The following is a 19,332-nucleotide window of genomic DNA, read 5'->3' on the forward strand; positions in this document are numbered from 1 at the left end:
GATAATATAACATAAAACAGCAAATGGTATTTCTTTATCATGGCATGACTTCTTTTTCTGTTTTAAACCATTTGTTCTTTTATCTGTTGAATTTCATGAAAATGATACTCTGTGATTTCTTCACAAAGTGTTATTGTTGGTAATTTTGAAAATTATACAACCGAAAGAAATTGCATGTGAAAATTTTTTCAAGAATAAAACCAAAACAGTTTTTATGAAGCTCACACAGATAGGTATATTTCTCAGTTTATATGCAATAAATACCTTACAGTAATAGTTTATGCCATATTTTTGGAATCTAAATGGTTTAGAGAGCAAGAACATCATGGTAACTGTACCATACGTGTGTTTCCCTAAGCAAGTAGTTTGGCTTTGATACCTCCTCTTTGCTTAAATCTTTTTCTGTTATACAGGCAAGGAAAGCTTTAATGATGATGTTTTTCTCCAATTTTCCATTCTCGTGGATTCGCCATTCTTTGATCACTGTAGCACTCAATATTATCATTGTTTTACTTGCGATATATGTTCCTGACATTAGGAATGTATTTGGTGTAGTTGGTAAGTTTTCTATTTCAAAAATTCCATTTTCTAAAATAGATTAAATTGTCATCCAGTCTCACATCTGAATCTGGCAATATTCTTTTCTTTTCCTCCCCACTTTAAGGTTCCAGTACATCAACGTGTTTGATTTTTGTGTTCCCGGGACTGTTTTATCTTAAACTGAGCAGAGAGGATTTTCTCTCATGGAAAAAGTTTGGGGTAGGTTGATTTTTGTTTGTTTCTTTTAAGAATCTTATTTTAAGAAATAACTTGTCATTTTATAATTAAGTATTTTACCTACATCACGAAAGTTAATGTATTTTGAACTATAATGTACATTATTGGAGCAGGTGAAGGTTTAAAATAATGCTCTAATTGTTCTTTATCTTTTTTCCTTATTTCCACAGGCGTTTGTTTTGCTCATCTTTGGTATTTTGGTTGGTAATTTTAGTTTAGCACTCATTATTTTTAATTGGATTAATAAGTGAAAGAAATATTTTCCCACGTCTTTTGCTGAATAATTTACCTCCAAATGCAAAAAGGAATTATTCTGGAAGGCACCTTGGATGAATCCTCTTTATATGGGTTAACATTTTTGCAAACATTGACAGAAAAGCAGAACAAAACAGGAGTCGGTAGGGGAAAGTAGACATAGCAGTTTTAATCAAAATAAGAAACTCAAAATGCTCTTGAATATGTTGAGCATCTTTTGTTTGTGTTTTTTTTTTTAATTAACAGACTTTATTTTTTAGGGTAGTTTTAACGTTTACAGAAGTAATTGAACAGAAAGTACAGAGAGTTCTCATATATTCCCTCATTCCAGCACACCCATAGTGTCCCACATTACTAACATCTTGCATTAGTGAAGTACATTTGTTATACTTGATGAGCCAACTTTGATACATTACTTTTAACTGAAGTTCATAGTTTACAGTAGGGTTCACTTTTGATGCAACCACTGATCTTTTTACTGTCTCCATAAAAACCATGAGCATTCCCCAAGAGCCTTTTCTAAAATGTCATTTGGTGGAATCATATAGTATCTAACCTTTCGGGCTGGCTTCTTTCACTTAGCAATGTGCATTTAAGTTTTCTACGTGTCTTTCCATAGCTTGATAGCTCTTTGTTTTTAATCACTGACAATATTCCATTGTATGGATGTACCACAGTTTGTTTCACCGACAATATTCCATTGTATGGATGTGCCACAGTTTGTTTCACTGACAGTATTCCATTGTATGGATGTACCACAGTTTGTTTTTCCATTCACCTGTTGAATGACCTCTTGTTTGCTTCCAAATTTTGTCATTTGTGAATAAAGCTGCTACAAACATTTGTATGCAGACTTTTGTGTGGACAGAAATTTTCAGCTTATTTGGGTTAATACCAAAGACTATTTTTTAGCAATTGCTGCGTGGTATGGTAGAATATTTAGTCTTATAAGAAACTGCCCAACTGCCTTCCAAAGTGGCTGTAACGTTTTGCAGTCCTGCCAGCAATGTGTGAGAGTTCCTGTTGTTTCACATCCTTGCCGACATTGGGTGTTGTCAGTGTTTCGGATTTTTGCCATTCTAATGGGTGTGCAGTTGTATCTCATTGTTGTTTTAATTTGCATTTCCCTATTGACATATGATGTTGAGCATCTTTTCACATGTTTATTTGCCATCTGTATATTTTCTTTGGTGAGGTTCAGATTTTTAAAATTGGGTTGTTTTTACATTGTTGAGTTTTAAGCCTTCTTTGTATATTTTAGACACCAATCCTTTATCAGATATGTGTTTCACAAAGATTTTCTCCCAGTCTGTGAGTTGCCTTTTCATTCTCTTAACAACATCTTTCACAGAGAAATTTTTAATGTTATTAAATATATTGAGACAATTTTTTGTTTGTTTTTAAAGAAATCAGTATATTGTTTATATACAAAATTGAATTTTAGTTCGTAGGTTAATGTCAACATCAGTCACCAATAACAAAACTGTTGGATTATTCCACTTGGTATTTTGCCCTGACTCCAAATCCTGACTAAGAAACTTTTGTGATTTTCCTCTGTCACGCAGTATGAGATAGAGCTGTGATGATTGGCTGTGGATTTGAAAGTTCTCTGAGCTTTCTCATTTGTCACTAAAACATGTGACTTTCTACTTGGCTAACAGAGACAAATATTGATGATTTATATCATACTTTGTTTGGAGGTTATAGATCGTTCCAGTCTTCTCATTGATGTGGCTTATTCCTGGTTGGAAACCAGCAGCTAGGTGCCTCCCTGCCCTACTGCCCCAGGGGGTATTCTTGTAAAGGGCACCTTGTTAGCAGCCTACCAAAGCCAGGGTGTATCAGTAAAAATGTAATCCTACCCCTGCGCACATGTAAAGTAGAGAATTGCATGCAAAGTGCCAATTTGCATGTATGGAAATACACACTTTTGCAGGTGCCCCCTTGCTTTCCACTTAGGAAATGGGCTGAAAAATTGACAACTGAGTTTAGTTTCCTCTTTGGCAACTGGAGATCAGCATAGTGTAATGGAAAAGGTCCAAGTTTGGGGGTTAGAAAGACTTAGATGAAAATCTCAGTGAATTTAGGCAAACCACTTAACCTCTCTAAACCTCTACTTTCACATAGGTATTAAATGGAGTTAATACCAATTATACAGGGTTGTGTTGAGAGGATTAAATGACCTTGCATAAATTAGGTGCAGACCAAAACAGGCACTCTTAATAAATTAGATGTTTATCCCCCTTTTTCCCCCATCCCTTCATCTAGACCTGTAAAATGAAGCTGCTTTCAGACAAGGACATGGAATTTCTTCATCTTCCATCTTGCACAACTAATATGTTTAGAGTCTTTTTCTAGCCTTCACTCACAGGAGAACTGGCCCCATGTGCATTCTTTTTAGTGCTTTCCCACATTTCTATGGGAAATTATAGATCCAAATACAAATAGGTGTTCAGCTGCTAAAATAAATCTAACTCCATTAATACCAAAATAGCCCTAAATCTGCAACAGATGCAAGGCTGCCTCCTGGGGCAGATGTTAAGTGTGATGACAGGTGGGCATCAATTAATACATTTGTCACCTGCTCATGGGATGGGATCATGGGAGGTTTGGCAAACCTATTGAACGCCTGCACGAAACTTAGTTAATATCAAGAGAAATTATTTGGAGAGGTGTTTATTTTTATTTTACTTTAATATTCTGCCTTATCTAGTTGCCTGTTTGGAGTCATAACTTTCCCTATGAGTTTGGAGGAAGCTAGTAAGATGACTGGTAAAAGCAGTGCCCCCTTCAACAGGATTTCAAATAAAACCTTGTTCAAGTACTCCTCAGCATTTTTCCTGGGAAATATAGGCCTTCTTATTGTGGGCTTAATGTTCATAATTTATTAGGTAATAACTATTTAAAATAAAACTAAGTAAAGCACAAAATCTATATTTTTCTAGCACTTGGAGACTTGTTTGCTAAATTAGAAGATGAAGGGCTGCGAATATAAATTACTTTCGTATGTTGAGGGTGAATGTTTAAGTTGTACTTTTTTTTTTAACAGAATGTTTACTCATGAGCTTAGCATTTAAATGGTTAAAACAAGCCTTTGAAGTTAACACTCCATTAAGGTGAATGGAGGTAATTCACACCTCTGCTGACACTGTATTATTTCAGTCTGGCTGTGGAGAAAACAAGACAACAGTAGGTTGATTTACTGTGTGAAGGCCCTTCAAACACCCGAGGTCTGGAAATCTTTGTTGTTGTTTTTTCTTTTCCATCTAGAAGGAGATTCTGAAATTCAGCACAATTTAGGTTTAGAATTGAAGCCTTGAAAGTAGCATAGATTCTCTACTCTCTGGAAATTCCTAACTGGCATTTGATGGCTAGCAAGTTACCAGGTCAGCCCAACCTCTCTGGCTTTGTTTGTTTCTGTACTCTAGCGTTTCTTCCTACCATGGCACTTTTTTTTTTTTTTTAATAAAAGAAAAACATTTTTATTTTTAATTAAAATCATTATATAATAGTATGAACCAGAAGAAACACATCACAGAAGATTATACATTTTAATAAAATAATCAGGTCCAGAAATGTCTTTATAATCTTGATTATATTTACCTTTAGAGTAATACCAAGTGTGACTAGTCATTTTCAAATGAACATGTTGTGTGTGTTTTCTTTCTGCCTAAACCAAATAGTCTATGAATCCAAAACAGGCTTCTAGGGAGTTACTCCAGTCTATAGAAAATTCTATTTTCTCTTTATGCCAAACGGGATGAAATCTATTATAATAAGAAAATACAAATTGTACAGACACAGTGCCCAAGTTCCAGAATTACTACATAATTGAAAATAAAGTGTAACCACCATGTATGCCCTTTATTTAAACCAAAGTTACCTATGCTTAATTTAAAATCATTTTAATAATGTTAATAAATGAGAGTTTGAATTGGCTGCTATATTAAAATGTACGAGAAGCCTACTAAGTGTACAGCTGTACTACTCATATGTGAATGTGTTACAGTAAGAACAGAAATTATAGACTATAGTGCAAAACTTATATTCTATGAGGAATAATTTCTTAAAGAGAGAATCTGTTAGAATCGATATCACAAAAATTTTAAAGATAAATTAGATGTTTTTAAGCCTCTTAAAACGGCTTTACTACCTAGGCTTTTTCAATCTACCTATCTTTTTTTTTTTAACATCTTTATTGGAGTATAATTGCTTTACAATGTTGTGTTAGTTTCTGCTGTGTATAACAAAGTGAATCAGCTATATGTATGTATATATCCCCATATCCCCTCCCTCTTGCATCTCCCTCCCACCCTCCCTATCCCACCCCTCTAGCTGGTAACAAAGCACCGAGCTGATCTCCCTGTGCTATGCAGCTGCTTCCCACTAGCTATCTATTTTACATTTGGTAGTGTATATATGTCAATGCTACTCTCTCACTTTGTCCCAGCTTACCCGGCACCTTTTAAATTTAAGCTTAGTACCCTGGTATATTCACCGATGGAAAAGCAGAAATAAACCATCCATTTTCAGGTAAACCTTACACATGCCTTTAGATGGGTTATGAGCTAATCATTGGCCTTCGTGTGCTGCTAAAAACATTTTCATCTTTGCAAAATCTCATGTTCTATATTCGCCTACATATAAAGCATCCACCTTTAAGAATTTTTTTCTTCCCCATTTTTTGGGGGTAAGTGGTGGTGGGTGAAGTGAGCAGAGATCAGTTGGGAAAGATTCACTTCTTTCTTAGGGTATCCTTTGCACCAGTACCATTTGTATATGAAATATGAATTTCTCCGCCATTGGTGGAAGGGCTATAACCATTTGACCCTGAAATGATTCATTTTAGAGCCTAGGAATAAGGTTATGTGAGCACAAATGAAATGGTGAGCACTGTATGAGATGTTAATGAAAGTGGAAGATCTCTTTTTAAGGTAAACAGATTTTTCTCTTCCGCATCCTCTGCCCTGTGTATTTGCAGGATCAGGTTACTAGAGAATCTGTGGGGAGCTGGGCGTGGAGAGTGTTTCCATTTGGGCTGTCTCCACTGGTGACACTGCCAGTATGGTGTATAGAGATGGGAAATTGATGCTGGAAACAAAGGGACTCAAACCATTCATTTTAACCTGTTTTCCTTCTTGGCATATTGACAGTACTCTGTGGCTGTGTTAGAATTCACCCTATTGGAAACATACTTTGTTTCCTGCAAATTACTCTGCCTAAATTTTAGGTATCGTAATTTTTGGTCTAAGAACTTCTCAGAACCTTCTATAGAATGAGAAATTAGCTTTTCTAATTTAAACACACACTTTATTCATCTTTTACCATAATCCTCCTATATATAGTCTTTCCATAATGAAGTAGGAAAAATGGGAAAACAAAATTTTGATGAAGGATAAGTTATTGTGGATGTGGTTTCCTCATTGCAATCAGAATTCTTTGTTTCTCACCCTTTCTAAACAATCTGATGTACATTTTTGCTATCATCATGATCCACTGTCCTAGTTTGCCAGGCTGTCAATCAGGATGAGCAATTAGGAGGAGCAGGAAGACTCATCTTGGCTGATGGCCAGGTGGACAGGTGTGAGGGAGAGGTTTATTTGCCTATGGGACAAAGTAAATGGTGGAGAGGGAAATTGAGTTGCCAGGGGAAAAAAAGACAGATGGATTAAAAGGCGTTGTAATTTGAAATGCTATAAAGAAAAAAGACATGCAGAGAAATGCTTCCCACTTGTTTGAATGTGTATGTGCTTTGTCTTGTGTTGATCAGTGCACTGATACACAGCACCAGCAAGGGGGCTGGCTAATTCACCGAGCAAACAGTTAAACAGAGTCTTGCTGGTCCTAAAGGTGTGAAGGTAAATAAGGCACGCTTCTTGCCTGAAAAAAAGCTTAGATACAACTTGGATTTTTCTGACTGAACCTTTTCAGATAGACTTGATAAGTGAAACTGATTAACTCAAAGGAAAAATTATACATATATATATTTCATTTATATGTATCTATATATACACATATACACATATGTATATTAAAGATATTGGAGTCAAACTTACTTGTGTTCAAATCCCAACTCTACCTCTTTCTTTCTAATTTTGGACAAGCTACTTTAATTCTCTGAAGACCTTCAGTGTTTGAAGACTGAATTTTCTCTTAACCGGGGGGAATATACTTTGTGTCTTTAAGTTAGATTATATGATATTTGGGGAAACTCAAATTCTCTGTTAAACCCTGAATTGAATATACCTACAGTTTCATTACATGATTGTTCCTCAGATCACATAATGTCCAAACCACGTGTCTCTTCTCCCTTCTCTGCTTTCGCCACATGGTCAGCAGCCTGATCAGAAAATAGTGTTCTAGAAATAATCCTGATTCATGTGATTTGTTTTCACTACTGATGTATTCTGCCCCAGAAAATAATCTTTGTAGTTTTGTAATAAATATTATCAACATACTCTGATTTTACATCAGCTTTTTCATGTCATTACACTTTAGGCATATAAAGTATGTGGTCAACAAAAGCTCCAGGTCACACAGACACATGTACATACATATATTCATATATACACACACACACAGCTGTTATCCGTCTATGTATGTGTAAAATACCATCTTGTTAGCTTCAGCTCGTCCCTCCAGCAGGTGAGATCTTTTTTGAATCTTGATTCTAGTACATCAGGTATTATTCCCTGCTTTTTGACATTCTTCATTGTCCTGCCATTTCTTCATCCCATTCACAGATGAAAAAGTTCAATGACACAAGACTAACTACAGAGCCCTCCGACCCATCACTAGAAACCTTTCTTCCAAGTCATTATTAATCTCTCTCGGTGAAGTTGTTCTATTCCTGTAGTGTCATCTAACCTGCTTTTCTTCAGACCCCCTGGAAGAATCTCCCAAATTAGTAGGCACAACCTAAATTCTCACCTATTCTTTGTATTTCTAGTTGCTCTTGGACATTTCTGCTTGGATGCCACACAGTAACCTCAAACTCAACGTGTTAAAATCTGTCCCCCTCCACAGTTTTCCCATGTCTGTCAGTGGTCCCACTGTTTTAATCTAACCTCCCAGCTGGTTTTCTTGCTTCCATCCCTGCCACCTGCAATCCTTTTCCACAGTGCAGCCAAAGTAGTTGTTTAAAAATGTAAATCAGATCATGTCACTACCCTGCTTAATTTCCTCCCATGGCTTCCCATCTCGCTGTGCCATGGCCTACGAGGTTCTCTTTCATCTGTACCTACTCATTTCTCTGACCTCACCTTGTATCTGTCTCACTCTTCTCCAGCACACAGGCCTGTCTGTCCCTTGAACACACCAAGCTTGTTCCCACGTGCTAACCGTTTTCCCTGGTTAGACCATTCTCTTCAAAGACCTTTGCAAGCCTGACTCCTCCTCATCAAGCCTCAGCTCAAATATCACCCACTCAGACAGGTCTTCCCTGACAGTCTAATATAAACAAGCTGCCCCCAACATACAGTCATGCTTTAACTTTACCCTGTTAGACCTGCATATTTGTTTGTTGTCTGTGTCCACTAGACTGCAAGTTTCTTAAGAACTGGGAGTCATCTGTCTTGTTCATCACCAAACCCTTAGACCCTAGAATGGTACCTACCACTTGGGATTGGCTTAATAAATATGTGTTGAATGAATACATAAAGGAATCTAGCAGACTATGTATCTTTTCACTCCTTATCTCCTGTCTGTCATCATATCAATTCTTCCTTTGAAATGTCTCCTAGATTTGCTTTTATCCTATCCCCGACGTCCTGCCAGCACCTGAATCTGAGCCTTCATCTCTTTGTGCATGGATTGTTGCAGTGATTCTCAACCCAGGTAGCTCTTTAGAATCACTTGGGGAGCTTTAAAAAATGACAATGTCCAGGCTCCACCCCAAAACAATTAAATGGACCTGGGCATTAATAGCTATTTTTAAAGCTTCTCAGATGATTGTAATGGGCAACCACTGAAATGCCACATCAGCCTGCTGACAGATGTGTGTCTTCCAGTACATTTCATCTGTTGCTGTCTACTTATCTCCTTGAAATTCTGGTTCTGCAATATGATTTCCCTGCTCAAGAGCCTATAGTGGTTCCCTACTACCCAACACGTTAATTCCACATTCCCCTCCCTCATCTACTCAACTGTATTTCATCTTTTTCTTACTTACCTTCTACTATACACCAAACGTTTCGCTACCTGGCACTTGATTTGCCTTTCATTACCCTACTTCCACATTTTTACCTCCACTGTCCTTCTCTCCACTCTGACTTCCACATATATACCCAGAATGTCCTTATTGCTCTCCCCTGTCAGTCCAGATTCTTTCCGTTCTTCAAGACCCAGCTCAAATCCCACCTTTTAAATACTTCGTTCTCCACCCAATCCACCCCTTATTATTTATATGATTCTTTTGGTATAGATCATTAGTATCTTGTAATATATTTTCTGTTTTCATAGGTAATATGCACATGGTACAAATTCAAGATTTACGAAATTGCTTCCCTCCTACTTCTGCCCAGCTTCCAGTTTTCCTCCTTGAAAGCAACCACTCTTACAAGTTTTTGTATCCTTTCAAATATATTCCAAACCTATTTAACCATTCTAGTTAAAAAAAAAACCTAATAGGAAATCTCCCCTCTTAACAAACTTTTAATTATACAGTACTATGGTTAATTGTATGTACATTGCTATACAGCAGATCTCTAGAACTTTGTATCTTGCATGACTAAAACTCTATGCCCATGGAACAAAAACCCCCATTTTCCCCTCTCCCAGCCTAACAACCACCATTTTACTTTCTGCTTCAGTGAGCTTGACCACTTTAGCTGCCTCATACAATGGAAACATATTTGTTCTTTTGTGATTGGCTTGTTAAAATTAGCATAGTATCTTCAAGTTTAATCCATATTGTAACATATGGCAAGATTTCCTTTTTAAAGGCTGAATAATACTCCATCATGTGTAAGTACCACGATTTTTTATCCATTCATCTGTCAGTGGATATTTAAATTGTTTCCACCTCTTGGCTCTTGTGGATAATGCTGTAGTGAATATGGTAATGCAAATATCTCTTTCATTTCTTTTGGATAAATACCTAGAGTTAATGCATGTACCATAAGTTAATTAACCAGTTTCCTAACAATGCATATTTAGGGTTTAAATTTTTTTTTTAGTTTTGCTGTTTTATATAATGCTTCAATTATTATCTTTATACATACATAATTTAGCACATATATGAGTATGTCTGTGGGATAAATTTCTACCCATTTAACTGGAATTCTGAGTCTAAGGGTATGTGCGTCCATTTCTAATTTTGATGGATATTACTAAATTGCCCTCTATCGAAGGTTTTACTAATTTATGTTCCCACCAACAATGTAGTAATTGCTCTTTAAATTTGGGGTGTTATTTAGCTTTTCACATTTAAACACCTTCTTTCCCTAGTCCAGTCATAATTAACCCAAAGACAGGAACCACGTCCTGTAAATTTTAGCACGTATACAACATTTAACACCGTAGGTTCACTTAATTGCTGCTCAGCAAATATTTGTTAAATCGTACTTCATTGTGTGTTGAGGAAGTTTTCTTATGGCTCTGATGAATGCCCTGTGAGAGTTGTCCGCTTCACATGTGCACTGTTCCCAGGAGAGGAGGTGACCTGTGAGTGATATTCTTAGGAGAGGGGCTGTCTATTGCTGTCGCTCTTCCAGGATTCTCTGTTATCATTGTCTCAGAAAGATCAACCAGTCCTTAAATCTGCTAACAGGTTTGGTTGATTTGAATAGTTCAGCATAAGGACTGTAGCTGACACCAAACATGTCCTAAAACTTAGTAGGTAACAAATTTTTATTCCATATAATATAAAATATCTAAACAAAAAAGCTCTACTCCATGAGTTTTACCCAACCCAACTTTTTATTATGAAAAATTTCAAACATATGTATAAGTTGGAATAATACGTCCATGTTCCAGACACTAAAATTTAACATTTGTTCATTTTGTTTGTATTGTATATACATATATATATATATGTATATATATATTTGCTGAACGGTTTGCAAGGAAGTTGCTGATATTCCATTGAGTAGTAAATAAAGCTGAAAATTAGTTCTATAAGTATCACCTTTTATGAACAAATCTATTTTATTTTATTTTTTATTATTTTTTATTGGAGTATAGTTGCTTTACAATGTTATATCAGTTTTTGTTGTACAGCAAAGTGAATCAGCTATACACATACATATATCCCCTCTTTTTTGGAGTTCCTTCCTATTTAGGTCACCACAGAGCACTGAGTAGAGTTCCCTGTGCTATACAGTAGGTTCTCATTAGTTACCTATTTTATACATAGTAGTGTATATATGTCAATCCCAATCTCCCAATTCCTCCCACCTTCCCCTTCCCCCCTTGGTATCCATACATTTGTTCTCTACGTCTTTGTCTCTATTTCTGCTTTGCAAATAAGTTCATCTGTATCATTTTTCTAGATTCCACATCTATGCATTAATATGCAGTATTCGTTTTTCTCTTTCTGACTTACTTCACTCTATATGACAGTCTCTAGGCCCATCCATGTCTCTGCAAATGGCACAATTTCTGAACAGATCTATTTTAAATGTTTCACAACTTTTTTTTTTTACAAATTATATCCCTTTCTCCAAAAGGATAAGAGACTCTTTGATGGCATCTGGCATCTTTTCCTCAAATGCCAAAAGACTTGTATCCATGGAAGAACAAAGTTTAAGGGAAGTGGGGAGTGACCAGCTGACACCGGAATTTCTCTTAGTAAGGGAAATATCTTTAACGTCTTTGTTTAGGAAAATATCTTTTTTTTTTTTTTTTTTAAATTAATAGCTACTTTATTTATTTATTTATTTTTGGCTGTGTTGGGTCTTCGTTTCTGTGCGAGGGCTTTCTCTAGTTGTGGCAAGCGGGGGCCACTCTTCATCACGGTGCGCGGGCCTTTCACTATCACGGCCCCTCCCGTTGTGGGGCACAGGCTCCAGACCCGCAGGCTCAGCAGCTGTGGCTCACAGGCCCAGTTGCTCCGCGGCATGTGGGATCTTCCCAGACCAGGGCTCGAACCCGTGTCCCCTGCATTAGCAGGCAGATTCTCAACCACTACGCCACCAGGGAAGCCCCAAAGGAAAATATCTTGATAGGTCATTTGAGGATGAAAGGTGAGACCCTGTACAGTTGCACAACAATGTGAGGGTGCTAAAGCCCTGTGAATTTCGTACTTTAAAATGGTTAGTTTTATATTATGTGAATTTCACTTTAATTAAAAAAAAAAAGAAAAAAAGTGAGCCCCTAGGAGAATGAGTTGGCAGGAGAAGAAGAAGTGAAAGTAATAGCTAAGGCACTCTGCATAAAAAGAATGTGGACTTAGGAGTTGAGAAGCAGAGGGAAAAGGGCAGTGGGTGTTGAGCCCGTGGTGGGAGTCTAGAGACTGTGAGGAAAAGCAGCTAAGAATTTTCCGAGCATAAACGTCTAATATTCAGTTTTAATTTGCCTGCCTCCGTCTCCTGAAACCAATAAAAGTCAGTGATACACAAACATGCCTTGTGTGAGCAGGATAGTGTGTGTGTAAACCCTTCTCTGGAGCCACACGGGGCAGAACAGGAGTAGCACATGTGCCAGCCAGGTGATCCAGAAACCTCCAAAAAAGTACACTTCAGAGCCAGAGATGAGCAGAAAACATACAAGTCACTGCTTCCTTCCAGAGTCCTTGGGGACATCAGAAGGTCTGTGAGACTGTCCTCATATGAGAATGTGGTTGAACCAACTTAGCCTGACTCTCAAAGCGCAGGCAACTTTAGTTGACATCTCAGTGGCAATAAAATGTCATTTCATTGACTTACAGGTTCATTCTTGATTAGTCGTCCATCGTACTTGTAGTGAAATGCCTCTTTTTAAAAGACAAAAGACCAGACCTTCAAAGAAGTGGATCTCAGGGGTTGTGACAGCTCTACACTTCCTGACACTTCCCCTTGAGTCATCGTCCCAGGTTCTCTAGAACCAAGCCTGGTGGTTCAGAGACTGGGCTCCCAGCACTTGCCTTATATAAACCTAAGGTGTTTTGTGTTTGGAATTAGAACCCCTTAACTTCACTTCTAATTGGATGGTGATAGTAGGGATCAAAGGAAGTAGGGCCCCTAGGGAAGGGCATTCCTGTGGGGAAAGAGTGAAGACCATTTTTTAGAGTTCCCTAGTTCTCCTACTCAGTTCTCTGTTCAAATCTGAGAGAGAGTTTGGTGTGTTAAACGAATGGAAGGTGGTCAGTCTCATAAAATAAAATGATAATGATGAGCAAGCCCTTATATGTATGGACCAGGCACCACGCCAAGCATGTTATCTCATGTGATCTGAGGTAGGTACAGTTATATTCCCTCATTTAATATGTCAGACATTAAAGTTTAGCGAGGTTATGAAGTTAAGTGACTTGTCCAAGGTCACACATCCAGAATATAAACTTAAGTTTGCCTATAAAACCTGTGTGCTTAACTATCATGCTATCTACTCTTTCTCTTCCAAAATTGCTGATACTAAACTTTGGAAGGGAAAAATATCTAGATAACTGATTCCTGGCTTACAAATTTACAAAATTTTGCCAAGATTTCAGGATTTAGGGAAAAAACAGCATTTCTACTGTAAGACTTCATAGGTTTGTATGTCATATCGAAAGTCAATCAGTAATGATTATACCATGATAATATTTACATTTCACAGGGAAGCAAAATACTTGGGGACGCCTCATGTCTCTGTCTGAAGATTTGTCATTCATTTGCATTCAAATAGATTCTTTGTTTTCACTCACCCAGAATGGTTCTCAACTTATTAGCTAAGCAGACTAAATAAATAGAGTTGCATTCATGCATTTTAATGTCAGTGTAAAAATGGTTTTCCCAGATTTTTTTCTATTCAGTCAAATCCTCCAAAAGATGTCTAATCACTCCCAGGTTCAGTTACTTAAACATTTCACAATGTTGTCACTTGTATATAGTAAAACAAAAAAGAAACTTGCTTTCAGTAACTCAGAGAGCCATACTCTAGCTATTTAGAACTTTATTCTGGTGAGATAAATTTCTTGAACTCCATTTGCAACCTGATTTGTGAGTGGAAGATTTTGCCTATTGCATAGCTATGTGACATTGTTCAGTATGTATAATATTTGTTCTTTAATTGATAAACCACTGCTGGAGTTTATAATCCCCTAGCTAGGATTGTAATGTCCTGAAGGACAGGATTTGGCCATAGTGCCTGCCATGTGCACACTAGAGCATCAGCGGGTGCTTGTTGAAAGAGTGACATAGCTTGGTGAGTAATATGAACAAGAAAAGCTCTGCTGGACATCTTCATAGGAATGGGGGCTCACTGCCCTCTGGGTGAGTGGGGAAGATTGTGTGGAGGAAGTAACAGCTGAGTAAAACCGCAGGATCACCAATGGAGAATGGGAAGAAGGCATTCCTACTAGAAAATACTAACAAACACACAAGAAAATGAAAGGTAAAAATATTTTGAAAATGACAGGTTAAAATTTTGCCAGGAGCAAAGATGTAATGGCAGTTTGAGAAATAAAGCTGAAGGGTAGGATCCTGGTTGTAGAGAATGCCAAAAGCTAGGCCGATTTTGGACTTTCCATCAAAGAAAAGGTAGGGTCTTGGATGAAGGCCTTTTTGAGCAAGGCATGATCCAAAATGGTGATAGAAAAGCATTAATTGCCTCTCTGCATTGACTGTCAACATCATCTTCTTCCAAAAGCTTTATGAAAAGAAGTACTTTCAGCCTTTAAGCGCTGGTCATCTAAAAACCTGTGCTTAATTTGTTCCAAAGTCTTGGCTCCAGGGAGCTTGAGGAATGGAGTTTGGGGGAATCCTTCCTGCCCTCAGATCCTGTTAAGACCTCTGGCATCTTAAGGGACTCCCCATGAGTTCCTGCTTCCACATTTTTGCACAAGCCATTCATGCTGTATTCTTTTTCTTCTTCAAAGCTCCTCCTCTTCCTCAAAGCGGGGGAGAAAATGGTGCTGATGAACCTAGTTGCAGGGCAGGAATAAAGATGTAGACATAGAGAATGGACTTGAGGACTCGGGGTGGGAGGGGGGAAGCTGGGGCAAAGTGAGAGTAGCATCGACATGTATACACTATGAAACAGATAGCTAGTGGGAAGCAGCAGCATAGCACAGGGGGGTCAGCTTGGTGCTTTGCGATGACCTAGAGGGGTGGAATAGGGAGGGTGGGAGGGAGGCTCAAGTGGGAGGGGATATGGGGACATGTGTATGCATACGGCTGATTCACCTTGGTGTACAACAGAAGCTAACTCAGTATTGTGAAGCAATTATACTCCAGTAAAGATTTATTTTAAAAAAGGAAACATAAAAACAAAAACTTAACTGAACCCTCACCTCCTCTGGAAGGACTTCTGAGACTGTAACCCCGTTTGCTCCATTATTCAGGAAATCCGTCCCCAACATCTTCGTGCTACATTTAATTTCTTTAAATTACAAAATACACAAATTCTTGTATATTTATGTCTAAGCACACAGTGACAGCCTTTATGAAAGATACGCCACCTACCAGCCCCTTTCCACCCTCCACCCAGGATCTGCCGCCCCTGCCTACCTCACCGCACCCAGCTTCCCAGGAGCTGCAATGCCCTTGGTGAGTGCTGGTGGCGTAAGAGCTTACCCTGAACAACAAAGGATTTCTTTGGAGCTGAAGTCCTATGGAATCCATGGACTGTGGGTTTTCACCTCTCTATGGCTCCAGCTTCTTTTCACCAGCATGTGTAACACTTCTAGGACAGTTCCCACCAAGAACCCCTTCGTGCACCTCCTTCCTATCCTCACTATCTCCAGTCTCTGTGGGCCTGCTCGTGATGATCAGAATACAGGCTATTAACACGGTCATGCTGTTCATAACCTGGGATTGGGCATCATGAGCAGTAAGCATTAAAAAAACAAAACAAACAAACAAAAAAAACCCTCATTTTTATCTAGGCTTAATTTCTGCCTGACTCATGTTACCCTCCACCTGTTCTCTCATACCTATGACCAACAATGGTAGGGACACCCCGCCCCACATACACACCTAATTCCATCCCTCCACATTTTATTTAGCGTTCTCTAGAGCCTGTTTGTCACCTGACCTGCTGTGGGGAGAGGCCCAGATGAGGGAATTTGTGATGCCCGATGGACAGAGGTATATTTTTATCTCCAGATGCCAGCCTGGTAAAAACCGTAGCACTTAAGGATTTGGGGCTGGCTCTCTTCCTTGGCAGTTGTGCCCTCCGAAAATATGTCTTCGACTGCTTGTCCCTGCATGCGTCGGCTTTGACTGTCACCAACTGCCGCTTCACACCGAGCTTCAGAGTCCCACCTCATGGATGCAAATCAAAAAAGAGCTCAGAATCAAGTCTGGGAAGCAAGTCAGAGTGGTTTGATTTGCATGGAGGAGCTCTTGTCGCTGAGTGAAGCCCGCCAAATTCCCCAGGCTTCCCAGCCCTCCGGAAATCAGCCTTACAGGGCCCGGGGGCCTGGGCTCAACAGGGTGGGCGTGATTTGAACGTTCACTGCCGCAGCTGCTGCGCCCGGCGCTGGTCACTGCCATCGGTTTCGCTCCATTTTACTGCCTCAGAATCCCCCAGTGCATGTTAGTGGTTAATACAGCAGCCAGGAGACGCCAGACAGCTCTCGGCACCTGGTTCAAATTTAAGGCTCATTTACACATGATGTCACACACGCATTGTCAGCGCAAGGGAGGTCAGGATGGTTCATTTTGGGAAGGTTCACACTGTTGAGTCTTTACAACACTCACTGCCATTAATGCCTTAACCATCTGACTTGGATTTCGGTTTTCTGGCATGAGGTAATCCCAGGCACTAGATTTATATGCTGAATGGGAAGCTAACAGTGGTGGCTAATCATGCTGGTTTGCAGATCTGCAACTCTGGAGCCTTGGGATGGAATAAGAGGGCCACAGGGCCTGTAGCAAATCATGGAGGTTTTGAGCAGGAGGGGAAGGAGCTGGCAGACCTGCGAGCAGGGGCCGGGGAGGGGGTGTTTGCCTGAGGTGGGAGGCTTGATTGAAGAATAGAAACTAAAGTAAGTTAGGCAAGGTCTAAGCCCAGAGGCAGTAGGAATGACTCTTGTTTGGCCAGTATTTTGGGTTGTTATATTGCCCATCCTTTTGCTCACCATCCATGTAAATTCCAGGCCCACCTTCCCAGGCTTAATTCATGTCCCGTGAAGCCTTTCCTGGCCCCCCAGCCCACAGTGATTTCTCACCTGAATGCCCAAGTACTTTCGTCAATAAAATGAGACAACTAACAATTACTGAGTACTTAATTTGTGCTACCAGCTCATTTTACCCTCACATCAGTCTTATGCAGAAGGCACTACTATTTCCATTGTTCAGATGATGAAATAGCTTCAGCAAGATTAAATAATGTGTCCCGTGTCAGCGCTGGTAAGAGTCCAGATGGAAGACTGATTCCAGAGCCCAGGTTCTGAACCACTGGAGTAGGCTACATTCTATGTAGTGGTGCTACACTGCCTGTAGTACTAAGTGCACTAACATGGGAGAGACAGTCTGTGCCTCGGGGAGATGCTAGAGGAGCGCACAGTAGTGTTGTCTAATGCCTCACATGTGTGTGTGCTGTCTCTGTTGCCTGCCGAGCAGGGGCCATCACTTCTGCTTTTCCATATCCCCTGACCTCCTAGCACAGTGCTTCCCGGGATATACTCAGATGGGTGGAGGGATGCCAGCCCTCCTCCACCCTCACCTAAGATACTTTCCCACCTAAAACATATTAAAATGTTGAGGTCTTTGGATAATCACCCCTATCACTTGCTGTTGTCCTCTAACAGAAAACTGGTCTGCTTATTACATCTCCAGTAAGAGTCTCCTGACCTTATAGGAAGTTCAGAGAATGCCCTTTAGTCCTGCTCTTGAAGGGTGAGTCAGGGTCAGACGGTGAAAAGGAGAGCGAAGGGCACTCCAGGCAGAGGGGGCGGCGTGGACAGAGGCCTAGAGGCGTGATGGCGTGTACCCATGAGCACAGCTGGGCTCTGACGGGAAGGGGCTCCGAGGAGAGGGTGGAAACCCAGGTCACACCTGACCCTTCTCTGCTGACACTTGAGCGATGTGGGTGACACTCCTGACCTCAGCCCTAGGGAAGACGTCTCTGAAGAGTGTTTTCTTAGGAAATGTCTCCTCAGAATGACCCTACAGACACAGTGGTTTTCTGCAGGGTTCTTGAACATACCCAGATTAATTAAAAAATTAGGCAATTGAATGCCCCTGTCACAAATCATCATGGCTTCAGAGCAGGATTTAGTGTTCAGTTTGCAAGCCATAGTGAGTATCTTGTACTTGCTCCTCTACCCTTTCCCACGCTGCTCTAAGCCTTGGAGGCTGACCCCACGGGACTGTGCCAATAGGTTCCTTTGCCTCTGGCTTCCAGTTGGATTCAGCCAGAGAAAGGCACCAGTGGGAGCTCAGAGAGGGGAGGTCAGTGATGTCAGGGTCTATATTCCCCCCACTCCCTCCCTGCTAGGCTACTGTTGGCTGCACCTCTCTACCAAACGCACAACTCCTGTCAGGGGGCCCTCTCCACATCGCCATTTTTGCCAACGTCTGGGTTCTGGCAACCTCCCCCTCCTCTTGCCCCTTCAGTCATAGTGTGGTACTAGCTGCCCCCTCCATTGTTACTAGCTGTTATGGGCTAAATTGTGTCCCCTCAGATTCATGTGTTGAAGCCCTAACCCCAAGTACCTCAGAATGTAACTGTATTTGGAAGTAGGCTCTTTAAAGGGTGATTAAGTTAAAATGGGGCCATTGGACTGGGCCTCAATACAATCTGACTGGTTTCCTTATAGGAAGAGAAATTTTGGACACACAAAGAGACACCAGGCATGCACACGTACAGAGGAAAGACCATGTGAGGCCATAGAGAGAAGATAGCCTGCAAGCCAAGGAGAGAGGCCTCAGAAGAAATCAAACCTGCAACACCTTGATCTTGGCCTTCTAGCCTCCAGAACCATGAGCAAATAAATTTCTGTTGTTTAAGCCACCCAGTCTGTGGTGTTTTGTTACTTCAGCCCTAGCAACCTAATACACTAGCCCTGAGGGTACTTCACTATCCCTTGGTGATTTCCTTAAACTTTGCTTATTATATTGTACAAGTCCCTTTACTAAACTTTCCTTTTGAGCATGTCATCTGTTTCTTTCTGGGACTCTGAGTGACATACAAGCTTGACTCCAACAGGAAAACTTAGTGACAAAAGCAAGGAAGTAC

At 39.9% G+C, this 19,332-nt stretch overlaps 1 protein-coding gene across 3 annotated transcripts in view; it reads left to right on the forward strand.

Moving 5' to 3' along the window:
- SLC38A6 (solute carrier family 38 member 6) overlaps window positions 1–19,107 on the forward strand; it is an 80,982-nt gene extending 61,875 nt beyond the window's left edge. The window contains exons 14-17 of one of the 3 annotated variants that reach the window (XM_059914347.1): window positions 414–558; window positions 665–759; window positions 948–977; window positions 18,914–19,107. In XM_059914347.1, the coding sequence (XP_059770330.1) occupies window positions 414–558; window positions 665–759; window positions 948–977; window positions 18,914–18,979 (336 nt within the window). In that variant the 3' untranslated portion in view covers window positions 18,980–19,107. Of the gene's footprint in view, window positions 1–413; window positions 559–664; window positions 760–947; window positions 1,874–18,913 lie in introns of those variants that run through there. The other 2 variants (XM_059914349.1, XM_059914348.1) reach the window with 2 other exon arrangements.
- Window positions 19,108–19,332: the final 225 nt, after the last annotated feature.

Source organism: Balaenoptera ricei, chromosome 2 (assembly GCF_028023285.1).
Source record: "Balaenoptera ricei isolate mBalRic1 chromosome 2, mBalRic1.hap2, whole genome shotgun sequence".
Taxonomy (NCBI): Eukaryota; Metazoa; Chordata; class Mammalia; order Artiodactyla; family Balaenopteridae; genus Balaenoptera; species Balaenoptera ricei.